This window comes from Vigna unguiculata, chromosome 5 (assembly GCF_037176805.1).
Source record: "Vigna unguiculata cultivar grain cowpea cultivar isolate G323 ecotype 2 chromosome 5, ASM3717680v1, whole genome shotgun sequence".
NCBI lineage: Eukaryota > Viridiplantae > Streptophyta > Magnoliopsida > Fabales > Fabaceae > Vigna > Vigna unguiculata.
The window spans coordinates 2,457,024-2,479,549 of record NC_140796.1 but is presented as its reverse complement, the minus strand read 5'-3'; the positions used below and the strand labels follow the sequence as shown (position 1 = coordinate 2,479,549).

At 31.6% G+C, this 22,526-nt stretch overlaps 2 protein-coding genes and 1 pseudogene across 3 annotated transcripts; all 3 read left to right on the top strand.

Annotated features, from left to right (window-relative positions):
* The first annotated feature begins 7,768 nt into the window (after positions 1 to 7,768).
* On the top strand, positions 7,769 to 10,713 carry LOC114186088 (receptor-like protein kinase FERONIA pseudogene; annotated as a pseudogene).
* A 3,619-nt stretch (positions 10,714 to 14,332) lies between these two features.
* Positions 14,333 to 17,721, top strand: LOC146885978 (receptor-like protein kinase ANXUR2). Its single transcript, XM_085674104.1, has 2 exons — positions 14,333 to 15,963; positions 17,061 to 17,721. The coding sequence occupies exons 1-2, from the start codon at positions 15,348 to 15,350 to the stop codon at positions 17,507 to 17,509; spliced, it is 1,065 nt and encodes a 354-aa protein (XP_085530230.1). The 5' UTR covers positions 14,333 to 15,347; the 3' UTR covers positions 17,510 to 17,721.
* Positions 17,722 to 19,118: 1,397 nt separating this feature from the next.
* Positions 19,119 to 22,130, top strand: LOC146885977 (receptor-like protein kinase ANXUR2). Of its 2 annotated transcripts, none has more exons than XM_085673201.1 (2): positions 19,119 to 19,951; positions 21,492 to 22,130. In XM_085673201.1, the coding sequence occupies exons 1-2, from the start codon at positions 19,309 to 19,311 to the stop codon at positions 21,791 to 21,793; spliced, it is 945 nt and encodes a 314-aa protein (XP_085529327.1). In that variant the 5' UTR covers positions 19,119 to 19,308; the 3' UTR covers positions 21,794 to 22,130. The 2 variants fall into 2 exon arrangements, with proteins under 2 accessions (XP_085529327.1, XP_085529326.1); XM_085673200.1 differs by having other exon boundaries at positions 21,402 to 22,130.
* The last annotated feature ends 396 nt before the right edge of the window (positions 22,131 to 22,526 follow it).

Here is a 22,526-nt window from a genome sequence, read left to right as displayed (position 1 = left end):
GGTCATCATTTTTATCGACGGTTTAAAATGGTCCTCATTTTCGCAATTCGTGTTTTATTTGGTCCTTTTCTGTAACACCGTTTAAATAATTAACGGAGCATTGTACAGGTGGCACAGTTTGTATCAGGGTGTGTTACGTGTATTGTACATATGCTAATTAACGTTAATTTCTCAATTTAGAGGAAATTTTGCAATTAGGAAAATTTCTTCATCTTCGTCTTTCTTGAGCTCGAATTTGCATAAGAAGCAGCTAATACTTGTCATTTCATCGTTGCATTGCAGTTGCGCTCTTCATTTCATTTTTCCAGTTAATCATCATCAACGAGGTAAGTGGGTTTAGGGTTTTCTGGGTTGTGTTTGCTCGTGTTTGCTCGTGGGTTAGGGTTTTCGTAATTCTATTTTGAGGTTTGTTTGTCTTTCTATTGTTGTGATATTCTGCATGGTTTCTAAATTACTTCCATGATGGTTGTTTTTTAGAAGGAAAATACGAAGGTGAGTTGTTGAGTGTTGTGGGTAGAAATGCTAATGATCAGTTACTGCCCTTAGCGTATGCTGTTGTGAAAGTTGAAAACAAAGAAACTTGGACATGATTTTTGGAATTGCTTAATGGTAATGTATTGACGTGTGTGGGACAATGACCAACAAAAGGTATGTTTAATATATGTTCAATTTATTAATTTTTGTTTAATGTTGTAAGTACTAATAATCTTATCATTGCATAGGGATTAATGTCTGCCATTCAAGACCTATTACCCACTGTTGAGCACAGGTTTTGTATGAGGCATCTGTATGCAAATTTCAGAAAAAGATTCTCTAGCCAAAAATTAAAGTACTCATGTGGAAAGCTGCTAGGAGCACAGTGAATGTGGATGTTCAACATTGCAGCAGCGGTAGGAAACGGCTTCTGACTGCTATCCCTTGCTGCCATGCTATTGCAGCAATGAATTTCATCAATGTCAATGCTGAGGACTTCATACCAATCATTGATGTAGTTCATTTTGATGAGAATGAATTAATGTTATGAACTTCCATACTTAGATCAATTTAATTTTTTCTAAGCTTAGATCAATATCACTTACTTCAATGCTCAGATTAAGATGTCATTTTGAACATGTTGGGACTAATATCAACATAATCAAACTAATTCATTTCTTCATTTAACAATAGTACAAAACAGATTGGACTTTAAAAGATTACACACAATAACAATACGAATAATACAATAACAACACAAGGTGAACCCTATTACTAATTGCAGTCTCTTCTTAGCAATCTTCAATGACTTCTCCAAATCATTAATCTGCCTCATTTGTGTCATGATAATAACATCCTTTTCATCAACACCACCATTTGAAAAAGTTGCAGCCCACATTATTGGAACCACCACTCTGTAAATCAATAAACCAAAAATTAAAACCAATTTATTATTAACACAAAAATAAAAACAGATTGTACCCAAAATTTTCTACCAATGTTCTTTGGAGTTCTTGTCATCCTCAAAGCTGCCATCTCTCCGCAGTTACAAATCGGGGTTAATCCATTTCTCGTTGAACCACCAACCGTGCACGAAGTAATACAACACGGTTGCCTCCAACGATTACAACCAGAGGTAAAGGAAGAAGATTGAGACCGTAACATACCTATATAATGAGATTGCAGAAAGAAGAAGATTGCAGCAACACCAATCCAATTGGGAATGGAGAAACAAGATTGTCAAAACTCACCAATTGCCCAAACATCCCTTACCAAAACCCTAGCTCACTTATTTATCCTCAAATATCTAATTACCACACCTGTACTAACACACCCTAATACAAACCGTGCCACATGTACAATGCTCCGTTAATGATTTAAACGGCGTTACAGAAAATGACCAAATAAAACACGAATTGCGAAAATGATGACCATTTTAAACAATCGATCAAAATGATGACCATTTTAAACATTCTGTCAAAATGAGGACCATTCGCAACAAACACTACGAAAATGAGGACCAAAAATGTATTTAAGCCTTAAAAAAATAATTATACTTGTTAGCAACACCTCATGTTAAGTTCGAATCTAATATTTGTATTTATTGTTGGTGTAGATTTGTTATATGTTAGAAATTACAATTGATATTATTCTTAAATTTGTTAACAAATCTATTACTGTATATTATGATATATAATCCGCCATTGAATATGGTATGTACTACCAAAAGAAACAGATAATAAAAAGTGAGTCTTATTCTCTATAATAAAAACTAAAATTTATAATAGGTAAACAGAATTCTTCAAGTATAAAAGTAATTTCCGTTTTATAGGGTCAAATTAGGAATAAGATTTGTTAAATTAATTATATCATTTTTTATAAGTTTATTATTATTATAAATATTAAAATTTATTTTAAGGATGAAGCTCCAAGTTCTAAATATCTATATCTGTGTAAATTGCCATCGCAAGGAAAATATAATTATATCATTAATTGTACACAGATTAACTAATATATACATTATAATATTGTCAATGGTCTTGTTAATTTTTTTAAGTATACAGGTTTAATAATTAAAAGCAAATAGTTTTATTGAAACTATATATGAGAATAAATATTGAATTCAGATGAATTTAAAATATTTTCAATATTTTTATTTTTATTTGTAAATACTTTTAGATAATAATAATAATTTAGCATGAACTATTTGAATAGATATAGAAGAAACTTATTTAAAAATATCACTAATAAAGAAAATTCTTAAATAACAATTAATTTTAGAAAAAAAAATAATTGATACAGTGAATTATAAACTAGAAGTTAATAGTATCTAAAATAGTTCCGTTATAGTTGTTTCGGTACGAAAGCCTGATAGCAAACATTCTCGATTGAAGCATGAAAGAGACTTTTTTCGAGATTTAATAATTCAAAAAAAGAAGTAGTGCTTTATAGAAATAATGGATTAAAGCGGTTTTCTTGCTAATGAGATTGTTTGTGAATTATATTAAATTGGTAACTTGATTATCAAAAGAATTAGTGTTTAGTTCGATCGATTTTTAATTGTTAGAAAGATAAATATAAATATAAATATTAATATATATATATATATATATATATTATTTATAACATGAAATAGAAATTTATGAAAAACAAAACTACAAGGACAAAATACACACACTAAAATCTCCTATATTCTTCATATAGTATACTTAACATGTTCATTTACTTTTCCTAAATGAGAGTTACTTCGATTCATATAAATTTGATTTTTTTTTTCACATATTTTACATAATTTTGAGACACTGATCATAGATTCGAACATGTTGGAAAAGGAAATATCACGAAAGAGAAAGAGAGGAAATGTTACTCTTTTTTTTTTCCTTTCAATCTCCATTTTTATTTTTGAATTATAAAACTTTTCAATATTTTAATTGTTTTTTAGAAAATATATTCTATTTTCATTTAAAAGTTTTAAATTTGAAATATTATGCTTTGTTTGAATTCTTATATCCTGTTTTTGAAAAATAAAAAATACTGATTTTTTTTTTTCGATTTAATAATTTTTAATAAAAATTCCGTAAGCAATAATATTATATAATTTTTTCAAATAAACTTTTGAATAACAACATTTTGTATCAACCTATAAGAAGTTGTGTGTGGATAGATAGTGTTTGGTTTACCTCTCATAATTTTTTTTTCTTCCTTACTTTTTAAGCACATTTATGTGCCGCAAATAGAGATGGCAAATAAACCCGTGCCCGTGGGTATCACCCGAACCCGTCCCCGTTTTGACGGGGAATCCCCGCTTTGACTGGGTATGGGTATGGGTATGGGTAATACCCGAAATTTTCAACTGGGGATGGGGATGGGGATATATATATACCCGCCCAAATACCCGTCCCCGCTTAAATTACTAAACTATTTATAATTTATTAAATAATCTAAAAAATATATATAAATAAATAATATATTTACACATAAAATATAATATAATATAATATAATATAATATAGTATATATACATATAAATAAAATATACTTTTATATATATATATATATATATATATATATATATATATATATTTACACATATACATGTAATATAATATAATATAATATAATATAATATAATATACATATAATATATATACATAATAATATAATATAATATATATAATATATACATATAAAATAAATTAATCATTTAACTAGTGAGATCTTTTATAAATAAATTTATAACATTACAAATTTATAAAAATTTAAAAGAAATATATATATATATATATATATATATATAAAAGCATAAAATATCTACGCATATACATATAATATATATACATAATAATATAATATATATTATTATATTTATATTATTATATAATATAATATAATATATACTTAAAATAAATATATATCTATAAATATATATATATATATATATAATTATTTATATATATTATATTATATTATATATTATATTATTATTACTATGTATATATATTATATGTGTGGATAATAATATATACATAGTAATAATAATATAATATATAATATAATATAATATATATAAATAATTATATATATATATATATATATATATATATATATATATATATATATATATATAAACATAAGATATCCACACATATAATATATATATACATAGTAATATAATATATAATATAATATAATATAATATAATATATATATATATATATATATATATATATATATATATATATATATATATATATATATATATATTATATATATAACATATTTCTCATTCTCTTTGTTTTTTGTTATATAACATATTGGTAATTGCTTAAGTTTTAGATCCAAGGTACAAGATGGACATGTTAGAATATTATTTTTATAAATTGTATGGTAATGATTTTGATCTGAAACTTAGTAGGATTCGTCAAATGTGCTATGATTTGATTTTGGAATATCAATCAAAAAAGAATGAAACTTCTTCTTATAAAGCTACATCATTGGAGTTGGGAAAGGATGTTGATAATGATGCGAATGAATTTTTAGAGTTTATGGCAAAAAAGAAAAAATCTAGAACTACAGTTATGAAAACAGAGTTGGATTATTACTTGGAAGAAGATAATTTGTCGGTTACACAAGAATTTGATATCCTATCATGGTGGAAAACAAATGGGTTAAAGTTTCCAACCCTTCAAGCAATTGCAAGGGATGTTTTAGCTATTCCAATAACAACTGTAGCTTCTGAATCTGCTTTTAGTACTGGTGGTCAGATATTAACTTCTCACCGTAGTCGACTTCATCATATTACTATAGAGGCTTTGATGTGTACAAGAAGTTGGATATGGAACTCAAACCATCTAGGTAAGTTACTCAAATTTATTAATATTTTTTGTTAGTATTTTTTGTGAATTCTCATTTAATATTCTACATTTGGTGTTTGTAGGTGTTAAAAAATTAAAAGGAAAAGATGTTCTCATGAGTGAAAATGAATCTGATGAAGAAGGTACATTATATTCTAGTAATTAAAATTTTCAATTTCAATTATTATATCATATCTAATTTTTCATTTTTTTTCTATGTGTAGGTGGATCGAATGCAAATGAAACCACTGATCATTTGTAAAATTAATAAATATTTTGGTTATTATAAAATTTTAGTAATGTGTAATTTTTTAGCTTTTATATAATTATTTGAATTTTATTTAGTTGTTATTTGATACTTTAATTTGAGATTTATACTATTATAATATTTTTCTTAATATTTGACATCATGAAAATCAAAAAGAGTATGTTATTTTAATATTGAATATTTTGATAGTATCATGATTCCGTTGGTGTGATTTTTAAATTTTTTTTATAAAAAATATTTAATTGATATATGAAACAATAAAAAAATGGGTATGGGTATGGGTATAAGAAAATACCCGTTACCCGGTGGGGATGGGGATGGGTCAAAAGTTGTATACCCGTTGGGTTTGGGGATGGGGATGAGGATGAATTTTTATTATGGGGATGGGGATGGGATCATGATACCCGTACCCGTCCCATCCCTACCGCAAATTGAATATTGTGATAAGTTGGAGTATCATTGTAGATATTTGGGGCCAAAAACCTTTTTATTTTATTATTTATCCTTCATTGTACATTTTCTTCATTTCCTTTTTCTTTTCAATTGTTATATTATAAATAATACATATATACTTTTTATGGATTTTAAAATCCAGAACAAGTTAATTTATACATTTCGACTGTAAAAGAAAAATTGAAACATGATTTTCTTATTTTATGCTCGTACAAATATTAAGAATATAGAAAAATTGAAACATGATTTCCTTATTTTATCCTCATACAAATATTAAGAATTAAAACTATCCTCACTAGAGATATATTGGACTTTTTACACGTGTGGGTCAAGGCCATTAATTACAAAAATGAATTAATTGACGAAATATTTACATTGTAGGGAGCAAATCATGCTGACCCAAAACGATTTCTAGAATGAAGTCATTATATATGGGACTACTTTTTCATAAATTTTGAAAAAGGTGAAGTTGTGATCTACCTTAACGATTTATTTGTATGGACAATGAACAAAAATCATTACAAGTCCTAGTGACTTCTAATTGAACCAATATCTCGTGACAATATCCAATCATGTTTTAATATTTTTTTTTTTGTATATAGGCGTGGAGGTAAAATAAACAGAAATATACGAATTGAAATACAAGTAGTCGAGAAATAATAATGCGCGATACTTTTCATAAAACTAGAAACAACACGACTTATCTTTTGCGGTGCAAATATTTCGTCAGCTAACCCATCTTTGAAATTAACGGCCAAACTTGACCAACGTGTAAAAAAAACGATTTATTGAGAGATAATAGTTAGAACACCAGGTTATACTATATATATTTCTACACACAAACACTGAGATGAAGAAATTGAATGCAGAAAAGCTCAGAGATATGTTCACAATCTCTATATCTTCTCTAAAATTTGTCCCATGGACTTATTCTTGCAATAAAAAGAAACATGGGAAACTGATCAGACATTTCTATAACAGTGGAAGGAAGAAACCAAAGCATGTAGCATGACCAACAAAATCACAATCTTAGATATTCATCCTGAACCAGGGCAATCCCTTTGTCTTTCCGAACGACAATAAGGACGCGTTTTAACCCCATTTGGGCGTTTTGATAAGGGCGAACAGAAACGATAACCATCCTTGTTTGTACAAGGAGGGATGACTTGCCTATATCTATTACGAGAATTATCGGTCAAAGAACTGCCCTTAGCAAGCATTGTGACGGTGATGCTGGGAAATTGTGAGTCGAATTGATGGAGAATGGGGCAGTCTTGTAGGGAGGCATCACACAGAGACATGGTCTCATTGGGGTTGGACACAGCTGCAATGCTAAGATATGCATGCAGCGTAATCACCATAACCCATATCAACAAATCCGTTGCTGATCGCTTCTTCATGCTTCTCATACACTCTAATGGACATCCAACATCCACACTTAATATATACACATAGTAGTTCCACCGTTGCAGCTGGACTACATTAATATGGTGCCAGTTGCAAATATTAAACCTAACTCTCTCCCTCATTAATTCCTCTTTCCCATGTGCAGTGGGGCATAAGAACATTCTTAGGACACTCTTTTTTGGAATCATATTATTTATAAATTTATTATTTTTATTCTCTGTATATGCATTAAATGCCGATAAACTTGTCTGTGTACATGAATATTTTTCTTTTAAGATATTGGAAGTTAAACAAAAATCACTAAAGATATTTTTTCCTAGGCTGAAATCTCCACGAATTATAATGATAAATACAGGGAGCGGTGGCACCCATTGCATTAAAGCCTCCCGTGTTTTAGTAGAAAATATACAGAAATCTAATAAACGTTCGAGGTCTGTGTACTGGTGTATCCAGCTTTGCTTACAGTTTATCAATGGTCACAACTTACACACCAATTGTTTTGGGAACCATCCTCTTCTTCCTCCTTTCGTTGTGTCACCCTTACTTTTCCATAGCAGACGTTATCTACCGTCCGGTTGACCATTTCACCGTAAACGGTGGCTCCGCTTTAAACTTCATCGATGGTCGGAACTGGACTGGAGATAGCAATACCAAATTCCTCTCCGAAAGCAAGGACTCAGTTGCTGTTCCTGCAGACACACAATCAACAATACAGGGCCCTTACACTTATGCTCGTCTCTCTTACTCCCAGTTCACCTACTCCTTCCCCGTCACCACACAAGGCCCCTTCTTTCTTCGTCTCTTCTTCTACTCAACTTCATACCAAATCTTTGACCGCTCCAAAGCCTATTTCTCAGTCAAAGCAGGCTCATACACCCTCCTTCAAAATTTCAATGTTTCCCTGCACGCTGATACTGATGACGACCCTGGGCACTCCGACATCTTGTTCAGAGAGTACTGCATCTACCTCCAACATGGTCAGAGGCTCGACATAACCTTCACTCCAAGTACCACTGAGTCGTACGCTTTCGTAAATGGAATTGAGATTGTTTCAATGCCCTCTTATCTATACTACTCCAACCCTAATAACACCATTCCTGACGACTTCCCTAGATTGCCACAACTTGTTGGTCACATGAACCAAGTATATCCCATTACAAATAACTTTGCTCTCGAGACGAAGCACCGGTTGAAAGTTGGAGGAGCACAAATCTCCCCGTCACAAGACACTGGCATGCTCAGGGCCTGGGATACGGATGAGAAATACCTAATCACTGACAGTGGACCATCTGCTGATTATGAGAAAAAAACTAATCTCAGCTTCGTTAAGATTCCTAACTACACGGCACCGGACCAAGTATACCGCACCGTAAGGAATATTGGAATGAATCCATTTAAGAACCTCACATGGCACCTTCCCGTTTATTCTGGCTTCTTCTACTTGCTAAGGTTACACTTTTGTCAGCTTAACCCGTTTGTTCAACAGCCCGGTGACCAAATATTCTACATCTTCATTCAGGATCAGTTGGCTGAAGCAGGGGCAGATATTCTCAAGTGGAGCAACAACAAGATGGGCGTACCAGTGGTTAAAGACTACGCAGTTTACATTCCGGGAGATAGGGAAAAAGTATATCTTTCACTGGAAATGCATCCTAATAACATAAGCTTCATTAAGGATGCACAACTCAATGCAATTGAAGTCTTCAAAATCAACGACACAACAGGTAGCCTCGCTGAACCGAACCCAGACCCTCTTCCACAAAGCCCCAATAAGCAAATCTCAAACAAGAAAAATAGCGGCACCAAGAGACCCCTAACTGCCGCAGTCGCAGGTGCAGTTTCTGGTGTCGTTTTGCTTTCCTTTATAGTGGCTTTCTTCATCAACAAACGCAAGCAGAACGTTGCCGTTTACAAAAACCAAAAAGATGGAACTTCTCGCGGAGGTGGCTCATCATCTCTACCAACCAACCTCTGCCGTCACTTCTCAATCGCTGAAATCAGGGCCGCCACAAACAACTTCGACAAACACTTCGTCGTTGGAGTGGGCGGCTTCGGCGACGTGTACAAAGGCTACATCGATGACGGCTCAACACCTGTCGCTGTCAAAAGGCTCAAACCGGGTTCTGAGCAAGGTTTGAACGAGTTCATGAACGAGATCCAAATGCTCTCTAAACTTCGTCATATCCATCTAGTTGCCCTCATCGGTTACTGCTACGAGAGCAACGAGATGATACTCGTTTACGATTTCATGGATCGCGGAACCCTCCGTGAGCATCTCTACGGCTCCGATAACCCTCCGCTCTCATGGAATCAAAGGCTTCGGATATGCATAGGGGCCGCGCGAGGACTGCATTATCTGCATACAGGTGCCAAACAGATGATCATTCACCGTGACGTGAAGAGCACAAACATCTTGTTGGATGAAAATTGGGTGGCGAAGGTTTCAGACTTTGGGTTATCTCGAATTGGAGTCACGAGTTCTTCAATGACCCATGTGAGCACTCAGGTGAAGGGCAGTGTTGGGTATTTGGATCCGGAGTACTATAAACGACAACGTTTGACGGAGAAGTCGGACGTGTACTCGTATGGGGTGGTGCTCTTGGAGGTATTGTGTGGGAGGCAGCCTTTGCTCCGAATGGTGGAGAAGCAACAGGTGTCACTTGTGGATTGGGCGAAGCATCGATATGAGAAGGGGTTTCTGAGTGAGATTGTGGATCCAGCACTGAAGGGCCAGATAGCACCTCACTGTTTGCGTAAATTCGGTGAGGTTGCGTTGAACTGTTTGGTTGAGGATGGGAATAAGCGACCTTCCATGAACGTCGTCGTTGGAGTGTTGGAGTTTGTTCTCAAACTTCAGCTTCAGGATGGTGCTAATGTCAATGCCGTGTTGGAAAGTGGTTGGGATTATGAAGACAGTACTAGCGAGGACATGTTTAGCGGTACCCATAGTAGTGTGCATGTTTCGGACTACAGTAATAGCAGTGGATTGAACACTACAAGCTACGCGAGTAAGGAATCTGACAGGTTGGTCTCAGAGCTTGTTTTCTCTGAGATTAATGATCCAAAGGGACGCTAATCCACTTCAATATGCTGTTACTATAGTATTTAATGAAGATTAAACATATTACAAGTCTATTCAAAAACATTTACTGGCTTTGACTCTTTGTATGTATAGTTGTCATAGCAATGTTATATAGTCATTTTAGACTCTTTTAGTGTGTAATTGTCATAGCACTATATGTAGTTATTTTTAGTCTATATTCAGATTCTCTTTCTTCTAAATTTTATATTTTATATTGTAAAATATCACACCTTGTAATATCACCAATAGAGTGTTAGTACTTTAAATTCTTCCAAAATCATATAAGACCTAGATGATGTCATTATTTAGGGTAGACATCATCTCGATCATTACTAAACTAAGAATGTTGCTTAAAGTAATCACATTCAAATTAACTATACAATCTTAAATTAGGTTTAGTCTACCTCATATATACCCATCCACCAGGAAACGAAAGGTCTTATAAAAATATCTCGACCCTTTGTGAGAACGCGTACTATTTTTCTAAGAGCTTTTAGATTCTTGTAGAAAAAAAGATCACAAATATTGTAACATTAGCACAATATTAATTTTAAGATTATTCTGTGAATGTTTGAATATGTTAAAGATATATTGTGCCACTGTTATATTAATATGGTTCATCAAATCATCCAATTCTAGTGAAGGTTTCATTGAATAAATTTTTAACTTTTCTAAGATGTGTGTTTTTTTCTTAAATTGAATCAAACAAAATCTTTACCATTGCTAAAATCAGTAAGTAATCATAATTAGAAAAACATACAAAAATAATCTCTTGAAAAAACTATACTTATACTTTCATTTTACTACTTCCAACGATTTTGTAAACTTATCAAAGAATTAAAAATCACAAATATTGAAATTCTTGGAATGTTTTAAAGAATAGTTTCACTAATGATATTTCTATGGATCATGAAAGCAAAAACAACTAAAGAAGCATGTGATACCCTTCGACAAGAGTTTAAATTCAAAATATGAGAACGATCCGACTTCAATATCTCAAGAGATATTTTTAGAATGAAAGAAAGAGAAAGTTTGAATGAATACTTCAGTAAATTATTTGAATTACTGAATCAAATGAATCCTATATATGGAGAATTGATGATTGAGAATTGTGGATAAAATATTCTCATTAATTTGATCCTACGGTGGCTTCATAGAAGAAACCAAGGACTTGTCCACCATTATCTCAGCTAATAAAATAGATGTATATGAATTTGCTGAAATATAAAACATTTAAGTTTTTTTTTTTCGGTAACAGTAAAATTATTAAAAAAAGTTATATAGAAATTTAATAACTTTGCATTTCACTTGAATATGCATTTATATGTTCAAAATATTAATTAAAAATAGCATTCTTTATGTTATATTCTTTCTCTCATTATTCATCAATTCCATATAAAATTTATGTGTATATTAGAAAGTTAGTTAATCTGAATATTTTTGAATAATTTATAAGAAATCTTAATTTATTTTTGTGAATTTATATTATCACATTACTTTTAAGTCTTCCTTCTCCTCCTCATACTTTCGTCAATATGTAATTTTGATATCTATAAAAATTTAATATGGTCTTTAAGTATTTAAAATTGTGCAATTTTAATCGAATATAATATAACATTTAGTTAATAAATAAAAGAGTTAACATATTTTGGTAATAAAAATATAAAGCTTATAATTAAATATTGTCAATAATATTCTATAGAACAATTATTTGTTTTTGATGAATGTTTTACTAAAAGATCAAAATTGTTTAATTTCAGAAGACTGAAACATGAAATATGATATTTAATCTTTGTAAAATTAAAAAAAAAAATTATAGAAGTAAGAATTAGATCGAAAATTTTATATTTTTAGTGACTGGACAAGTCAATGGACAAGTCAATGAGCAAGTCATGCAATCATGTATTCATTAAGTAGACGAAATATTTGTGGGTAGAAACCATAGTTGCTAACAATATATGCAGTTTTCTATCCTTATGGCATTGAAAGAAGATGATGAAAGCTTAACTATCAGTGCTATAAGTGACAGAATGTTGAAGTTGAAAGAAAATATGTAAGGAAGCATCCATTAGGTCCAAATAAATGTTTCTAATAATTTTATCCAGTCTTCTTACAAGTCTTCCCCTTTGCTCTTTGGGTAGTTCAATATTTATTGTCCTTTCTTTTTCTCATTAAAGAAACAAGTGTTTGTGAGTTTAAATTTCTAGAACTAGTTAAATTTAGCGATGGTTTGGAATTTAACTCCTTTTAACGGAACATTTAATGATCTGAAATCTTTGATTTATTAATATATATATATATAATATGAAGTGTGGAAAGGAAGGAAATTTTAATAACACGAAAGAATTATTAAGTTTAATTTTTACAACTGAGATAGTCTTTAAGTAACTATTTAAAGAAAAGTAAATATACCACTGGAAAATCACTTTTTATATATTTCAATCAAATTGAATAAATAAAAAAATATTTCTCTTTAAGTTAAATAAACGTGAATTATTACCTAAAGTAACTAAAGAGTATAAATTTTATATTATTAACTAAAAATAGCCATTAAGATTTCAATACTTTTTTGTAATTTATCTCATATAATTATCTATTCTATTACTTTTAAGTTTATAACTTTTATTTATAACTTTTATGTTTTAGAAAATACAAAAGCATGGGTGTGATAATCAAAATGTTGTAATTTTTATTTTTATATATAATTTTTAGTCTACAATTATAATAACAAATTTAAATATTTACAAGTTTTGTACTTAGAAGGGGTGTATGATAAAGAAATTAAAACGTTATTAAACTGTGGACCACTGATTAATTCCATAGATTTTATCTATAAAAGATTGATAAATATACAACTATCAAAAATAGATTGATCTCTAGTTTAAATGTAAATTATATTGTTATTATAAATTAATATTACAAAAAAATAAGGGGTTGAAAAATTTAAATACTATAATAATTACATATTTACAATATTTTGCAGGTAAATATCAACTAATGCTGTGGTTTGGTGATGATCATACATATAATATATTAAAAAAATGTTTTAGTCGTTTTCTCAAAATTTGTTTTTATATTTTTAAATTGATGTATTCAATCCTCTATTTTTTTAATATATCATTTTAGTTGTTCTGTATATTTAAATTTAACATCTAATGAAGAATTTTGACTGTGACGAGATTTACAGAAGGATTGTTGAATGAAGTGAGAGTTTTATAGTTTATAAGCCAAAAGACATTTTTATAATTCAACTGAAACCAAATTCAAATCCTTAACTGAAGAAAGCGATCCACCGAAGGCACAGTTCTAGCGTTGCTTTCAAACAGTTGAAGTAAACGTATGAAGTTGGAGATGCTCCTGGTATGTGTGCACATGTTCCATTGTTTCCCACAATTATTAGCCTTCCATTGTTTTCCACAATTATTAGCCTTTCATTGTCATCATCACTACCCTAATCAATTGCATGTGGACTTAACCTTAGGACATTTCATATGGTATAATATCCAATATTTTATCTTTATTAGAAAAAAATGAAATATTTGAGAAAATAATAAGAATAAAAGTGGGTCTTATTCTCTGTAATAAAGATGTTTTTGTGTGTTTGTATGAAGATAACAAAAGATCTTAAATTCTTTACATTTGTTTTCCGTTAAAGTATACAATATAAAAACTACTGTATATAAAACAACGTATTCAATTATGTTAATTGTTTTATGTTTGAACAATGCTCCGCTTTGGTTGAAATTTTCAGACATATCATTGGTAAGTATTCTTATACTGAAAAAAAAAATACAATGTTCATTAATTTTTTTATAAGTTGAAATCAAACTACACATACTTCAGTTTTTGTAAAAAAATTGATATAAAACTTTTTTGAAAGATTAATTGCGAAAATTAAGTTGAAATTAAAAATTATATCATTTTATGTTTTGCTTTATTTCCCTTAAAATATCCGTGGAGAAATTTGTGTTGTGCAGCTAGTCCAAAAAGGAAAAAAAAAAAAAAAATCTTCTTTCAGGTTGTTAGTAAAGAGATTTCTCATCTTTACCGAAACGCACTTCTGAGATATCTCTACCTTTTGTGGCTATATTTGTTTTTAGCGTTTTTATTGTATCTAAAGCTGTTAAAGAGAATTAATTTTTGCTTGAGCCTATGTTAATCTTACTCTTCCTCATGTTTATTCATGAAACTGGTATAGAAGACAACTGCATAAAAGAGATCCGCCTTAAATTTTCGCTGTCCATTAGAAAAAATAGCTGACGACTTGAATTAGTACAGATCAATAGAAACAGGAAGCTTTCAAACATTATCCAATATCTTCTCATATACTCATTGGTGCAACTGAGCATTTAATGGAAATAAAGTGGATTAGTTAGTCATCTATTGTTGATAGCGAGATCCGATAGAACTTCAAGAGTGTACTGTAATTTTTTATTTTGGATGTTCCTCAAAAGCCTAAAATTTTATCAACTCAATGAACCAGTACTGTCGCACATTCTTGTCAGGTCAATAGACAAAATAAGAGCTTTGCTCAGTGGGGTTGACAGTGAGAGACAAACGAAAAAGATTCAAACTATGCCCGTACTAATTGACCATTTCATATATGCCAGATGAATGACAGGATAGGGAAGAAATCTTGTATGGACTATTCTGCAACACGTTTTCATCTTCTTCTTCTAAAGGGAATCGCGTAAATGAGACCAAAACATGATAGCCTTAGCTATAATGATTAAAGAGGGGTAGAGATGAATGATTCTGGACAAGTGACTAGACAAGTAATTAATCCAGACGGTATCAAACACTTTGAACAATGTTTCTCAAATGTGTGGGGTTCAACCGTTGGAAGCACACAAGATCATCTCAGAGAAAGTATCCAACGATAATAGAAGAGTTGTGCCGTAAATTTTCTCTCGCCGATCTTAGAAAATCAACCAACAATTTCGACGATAGATGCTATCGTGGTGGAGTATACAAAGGTAGTCTTGAACATAATGGCGTCACTGATTACGCTGTTGCATTAAGGCGGATATATGGGACGCAAACCCGAAGAGTCATTGAGTTCAAGAACGAAGTTGAGTTGTTATGTCAGCTTCATCACCCTAATTTGATATCTGTTATAGGATTCTACGAGGGTGAAAATGAGATGATTCTTGTAAATGAGTACATGTGTAATGGATCTCTAGATCGAAAACTGGAAAGAGGTGAACTTTCATGGAAGAAAAAGCTAGAGATTTGCATAGGAGCAGCACGTGGACTACACTACCTTCACGCTGGAACCAAGCGCACCATCATTCATCGCAACATCAAACCTAGCAACATTCTTTTGGATGCAAACATGGAGCCAAAGCTTTCAGACTTTGTCTTTAGCGTACAGGGACAGCGTTTTATGTCAGAGCCAAAGCCAATTAAAGTAGAATATGTTGCAGGTAATGTTTTATGAATTTTATGACATTACTTACTGTAATGAAATTTTAGGGTTTTTTCTTTTATGTTTTTGCGTAATTTGTTAGTAAAATGATTAGACACATTAGAAAAAATTTATTTAGCACAATTTTATATAAAGGAAGTTCTGCTAGACACATCTTCAATGCAACGATAATTCATAAAAGTCATCGTTGCAATGAAATAAATACATGTAATTTGTTCAGCCGTTAAGGCTAAAAGGTTACAATAGGGCTTAAACTTCTGGGATGGTGAATTCGTGAGACAAACCACTAAAGATTTCGCTTTTCTGCTATATGACCATAATAGCAAAAGTGTGACTTGGAATATGGTCCTGTGATATGTGGGCCCAACAAACGCAATACCCAAAAGCCCAATTAGAAAGTTTTGTTGGGTATTATGAATAGTTTTGGGACAAAGTGTGCTACAATCTTGTGCAATATGTATATCACTCTCTACAGTGAACTAGGGCAAGAAACGAAGAATGCTCTTTTTATCCTTTCTGTCTTCTATTACCTTGTTGAATATAGTTCTTTCAAGAGTAGTGACAGCAATCACCTAATAGAATACAACGCTTTCAACTGCATACACTTTTTGTGTTGTCCAACACACGTTTGCTAGCAAGACAAAAAAAATAAAAAACTAAAGAAAAGGAAATCATGCAAAGATACACAACTGCATCCGGTGCAGTTGATAATTCACAGAGGTCTTCATATCTATGCACGACTTATTTTTTAAAAGTAAAAAATAAAGTTGTCTTCTTTATTCACAACTTCATTTGATTAGCATTAGCACGTGATTAACCAAATTAAAGTTGTTTAGTGGAGACGACTTCTTTGTCTCATAATTTTATTACCAAAATCACTTTGTACATCCACGACTTGTGTTTTATTTTCATGTTGAAGTTGAAGTCGGTTCAATGAACACAACTTTCTTTTTATGAAGTCATACTTATAAAGCACAATTATCCCTTCCTATAAATTTTTTACAATGTGTTCATTTTGTTAATTTTTCTTCCCACTAGAATGGCAACAAACCCGAAATTTGGTCAATTAGACTGAGATGATGCTTTCATTTATAGGAACTTTTGGCTACATGGCTGTGGAGCAATTTTTGAACCTGACCATCACAGATAAAACAGATGTATACTCATTTGGTATGGTTCTATTAGAAGTTGTGAGTGAAGGGAAATATGTGGAAATGGTAACAACAAGGAAATTTTTGAAGAGATATGTTGAAGAGAAAATTGATCCGAATATCAAAGGAAAGATTGCACCTGAGTGTTGGCAAGTGTTTATAGATATCATTCAAGGATGCCTGAAATATGAAGCAGATGAGCGACCAACAATGGGTGAGGTAGAGATGCAACTTGAGCATGCTCTGTCGTTGCAGGAACAAGCAGATATCACAAACATCCATGGTGATTATGTTTTATTGTCTAAAACCATTATTAACCTAAAGCCTGAGTGGGAAGATGAGCATCGTTTGTCATTGCGCCAAGATGAAGATATCAGTATCACAAAAAAGTAGATATTCTATAGTGTAGTGTTAGAGTTATCTTCTTTCTGTTTTTCTGTTTGTTAGTATACGAGCACTGTTCTGTTTTCAGATTGTTGGGACGGAGTATTGCTTGAATTTTTATATATTCAGCATACAAGTAAATTAAACAGCACATCTTTCTCTAAAACATGGAGGGTACACAACTCATTCCAAATTATATATATTTCTCATCTTTACCGAAACGCACCTCTCAGATATCTCTATCTTTTGTGTCTATATCTGTTTCTTAACATTTTTATTGTACCTAAAGCTGTTATTCTAATTATCTGAACTAGTTTAGATTTGAAAGAGAATTAATTTTTGCTTGAGCCTATGTTAATCCTACCCTTCCTCCTGTTTATTCATGAAACTGATATAGAAGACAACGTATAAAAGAGATCTGCCTTAAATTTTCGCTGTTCATTAGAAAAATAGGTGACGACTTTAGTTAGTACAGATTAATGGAAAGAGACAGCTTTAGAACATTGTATAATATCTTCTCATGTACTCATTGGTTGTTCATCTATTGTTAATAGCGGGGGATCCAATAGAACTTAAAGAGTGCAATGTAATTTTTATGGATAATGATACTTTAATCCATCTTTTTTACTCACTTTTAACCTACCATTTCAATCACCATTAGATCATCATATCACATTATTAAAAAAAATAAAAAAAGATGATCTAACGGTGATTAAAGCAATAAGTTAAAAATAGGTAAAGAAAAGTGAGTTAAAATATCATTTTCCAATTTTTATTTGGTGTGTTCCTCATAAGCCTAAAATTTTATCAATTCAATGAACTACTACTCTCGCACATTCTTGCTTAAGGAAAGTCAGGACACAAAATGAGAGCTTCGAACAGTGGTTAGAATCTCACAAGAAACAAACAAATTATACATAAAACATTTTTTAAAAACGTTATGTGGAACTTTTGATAAAGGATGAAGAATAAATTTAGTATTTCGAGGTACATCCTCCATAAAAAGAATTCTAGTAATAAGTATGATTTTTTCATATCCCAAAAATGTTCCGTAGAGTAGATATAAGCAAGTCTAATCTCATAACATATTTTCACAAAATGTGGAAACCCAAACGCATATACTTAGAGAAAGGATTCTTATTAAGTATAAAGCATAATCGTAAAAGAAACTATTTTAAGTGAATAAATTCATTCCATCCAGTTAGGTTTGTCTGGAGCTTTTTCTTATCGGTTTTGGTTCTCTATTTGACCCACTCTCACCGGTTGTCTTGTTGCTGTTACTCAGCCCACTAGTGCCACCATCTCTATCATTTTTCGTTTAGTTAGTCTAAGTTTTGAAAGATAATTGTTAGTTTTTAAATAAATCCTCTCAAGAAATTGGAAAAATTAATTATTTGTCTGAAATAAATTGTGTCCACAATTGCAAGATGAAAGAAGGGAAAGTGACTAGACGTTTTCCTCTTCGTTTTCAAAAGGGAAACGCGTAAATGAAACCAAAACAGGACAGCCTGAGTTATAATGATTGAAGAGGGGCAAATTCGTAGAATATAATCGTAAATAGTCCGAGTACGAGGGAAAAGTCCTATTATATAAAAATAAAGAAATTATCATGACATTATTATTTTATAATTTTGAAATAAAAATGGTATAAAATGTTTTCGATTTCTTGTATAGGTAATACTAATATCGTAAATATCTAAAATTATGTTCTCTCTGGAACCTGTAAGACATAACCCAACATAGATGAATGCTTAATGGGCAAGTGACTAGAGTAGTAATTAATCAAGACTGTATCACAGACTCGAACAATGTTTCTCAAATGTGTGGGGTTCCACCGTTCGAAGCACACAAGTTCATCTGAGAGAAAGTATCCAACGATAATAGAAGAGCTGTGCCGTCAATTTTCTCTCGCCGATCTTCGAAAATCAACAAACAATTTCGACGATAGACACATAATATGCTATCGTCGTGGTTGCTATCTTCCTGGTGGAGTATACAAAGGTAGTCTTGAACATAATGGCGTCAATGATTATGCTGTTGCATTAAAGCGGATATGTGGAACACAAAACCAGAGAGTCATTGAGTTCAAGAAGGAAATTGAGTTGTTATGTCAACTTCATCACCCTAATTTGATCTCTCTTATAGGATTCTACGAGGGACAAAATGAGAGGATTCTTGTATACGACTACATGTCTAATGGATCTCTAGATCGAAAACTGGAAAGAGGTGAACTTTCATGGAAGAAAAGGGTAGAGATTTGCATAGGAGCAGCGCGTGGACTACACTACCTTCACGCTGGAGCCAAGCGCACCATCATTCATCGCAACATCAAACCTAGCAACATTCTTTTGGATGCAAACATGGAGCCAAAGCTTTCAGATTTTAGCGTTAGCGTACAGGGACAGCATTTTATGTCAAAGCCAAAGCCAATCAAAGTAGATTCTGCTGCGGGTAATAATAATGTTTTATTTTATCGTATTACTTACGTACAGCAATGAAATTTTGGGTTTCTTTTTTACCATTTTGGTAATGAGTAGGTCACGACTTCGAATAATAAAATCACTTTCAGCATCCAAGGTTATCAGATACCACATATATCCTAATAAATGATCTGGTTTGTTTTCATGTTAAACACGACTTTCTTTATATAAAATCGTACTTACAAAAGCACAAATTACTAATTCCTGAAAAAAAAAAATTCAAATATGGAACCTTCGACGCAAATTCCAGCAAAATGGTAATAAATCCCAGATTTTGTCCGTTTTTTTTTTCTTTTCGGCAAATAAATGATATATTAATAATAAAATATTTTGAGTGCTTTAACCCTTTTACATAAAAAATAACTAGTTCATCAATTACAAAACCAACAGGTATATCATATAGTTTTAACTATCAAGAACATTTCCATCTTCCTGTAGATTTTCACAAAGAATTATGAATACTATCCAGTATATATAGGTAAAGTGAATACATGAGGGTATTTTTTTTACTCATTTATGTTATACTCAACCCTCGAGTACAAAATATCAGCTTGTCACAAGTTACAACCACTCCTCTTGCATATTGAAATGCAAGTGAAGAAAGTGGTTCCAATGAATTTCCAAGTAGCCCTCTCCCTGCAACTACTCTACAAAGAGTTCATTCAACCATAGAATAAAGTGATTAATCCATATAGAGAGCTGAAGCCTACATCTGCAAGGAAAACAACCAAACACTCTAGACCATAAAATCTAGGCTATAAGTTAGAAAACCATATACAAGTAGCCAATTATTGTCCATAGCTCATTAAAGTAAAAAGGATAAAGAGTTTTTAAGCTATGGACCTTAAACAGAGAATGAGACATAGGCACCAATCTCAGAATGAAAAATTTACATTTTTCATTTTATTTTTCAACCATGTTCATACCTTCACTTGGCCAAACTAAAGATCTCTTCAGGACCAGATACACCATTCCTAAAAACAATATTGTTCCTATGATTCCATAATATCCATACTATAGCAATCCACACCCCATTTTCATAACATATTACCTTTGAGGTCTAGCTCTAAAAGATGAAAATGCTCAAAATGTGCTTGAATTTTATTATGGCTTACCCCCAAGTTCTCAATCCATTTGTTACACATATTCCATATGTTGGTAGCTACTTTACAAGTAATTAGAAGATGGTTGATGGTCTCATCCTGCTCACTGCACATATAAGAGCTAACATTGTTTAAAAAGACCCCTCTATGCCTTAAGTTAATCATTGTCGGCACTTCAATTAGAATAGCCCGCCATACAAAGAACTTTGCGATAGTATAACCTTTACTCTCCAAAGCCCTCAAAGAATTGTGTTTTATCTGAAGGGCATGAAGCCCGAGATTTTGTCTGTTAGAATAAGACAATGCTTTCATTTATAGGAACTATTGGCTACATGGCTATGGAGCAATTAGTGAACCTGACCATCACAGATAAAACTGATGTATACTCATTTGGTATGGTTCTCTTAGAAGTTGTATGTGGAAGAAAATATATGGAGTCAACAGAATGGGAATTTTTGGGGTGGCCGGCTGAAGAGAAAGTTGATCCGAATATCAAAGGAAAGATTGCACCTGAGTGTTGGCGAGTCTTCACAGATATCGTGCAAGGATGCGTGAAATATGAAGCAGATGAGCGACCAACAATGGGTGAGGTTGAGGTGCAGCTTGAGTATGCTCTGTGGTTGCAGGAACAAGCAGATATCACAAACATCCATGGTGGTGATTATGTTTTATTGTCTAAAACCATTATTAACCTAAAGCCTGGGGGGTAGCTGAGCATGGTTTCTCATGGCACCAATATGAATATATCAGTATCACATAGATGAAGATATGAGTATCACATAAGACAGTGACTTAGAAGACATGTTTCATAGGTAATTTTGTGAGCTTTTTGAGACAAACAAAGCAAATGCATTATGTTTTCAATAGTTAAGTTGAATTATGATATCTCTACCTTTTGTATCAATCCTTGTTTCAAGCATTTTGATGAATGCTGAAGTATAAATCTGAAGGCAGAGACGAAATTCTTGCTTCAGCCTATATTCCTTTTACTTCTCATGTTTATTCTGAACTCCATAACAACTTTACATTACTAGAAACTATTCTTCACGACTTATCTCAGCTACTTGTACTTTTACACAAAATTCCATCTATTCACAATTTTTATTTCAGAATAAGTACTTGTTTTTCTTGATTTTTTTTAAATGCAATATAATTTTTTATATTTTAAAATATTTGTAAATCAGATTATAAATTTACGTAAACTACACAAATACTTGTTAATAATAAGTAAAATACTTACTAGTTATAATTAACTTAAATCTTCCTTCTACTCCTTATAGTTTCGTACATGGGTAATTTTGTTGTCTATACAAATTTAATATGGTCTTTAACGTATTTAAAATTAAACCATTTTAGTCCAATATAATATATCATCTAATTGATAAAAAAAATCTACTATACCTTTGTAATTAAAATGTAAAGGTTATAATTAAATACTATTAA

Excerpts from the sequence above, each read along its gene's own strand:
- LOC146885978 (XM_085674104.1), top strand. The coding sequence starts at position 15,348 with ATGTTTCTCAAATGTGTGGGGTTCAACCGTTGGAAGCACACAAGATCA. Across the intron at positions 15,964-17,060 it reads TAAAGTAGAATATGTTGCAG|GAACTTTTGGCTACATGGCT; the intron begins GTAATGTTTTAT and ends TTTCATTTATAG.
- LOC146885977 (XM_085673200.1), top strand. The coding sequence starts at position 19,309 with ATGTTTCTCAAATGTGTGGGGTTCCACCGTTCGAAGCACACAAGTTCA. Across the intron at positions 19,952-21,401 it reads CAAAGTAGATTCTGCTGCGG|GAACTATTGGCTACATGGCT; the intron begins GTAATAATAATG and ends TTTCATTTATAG.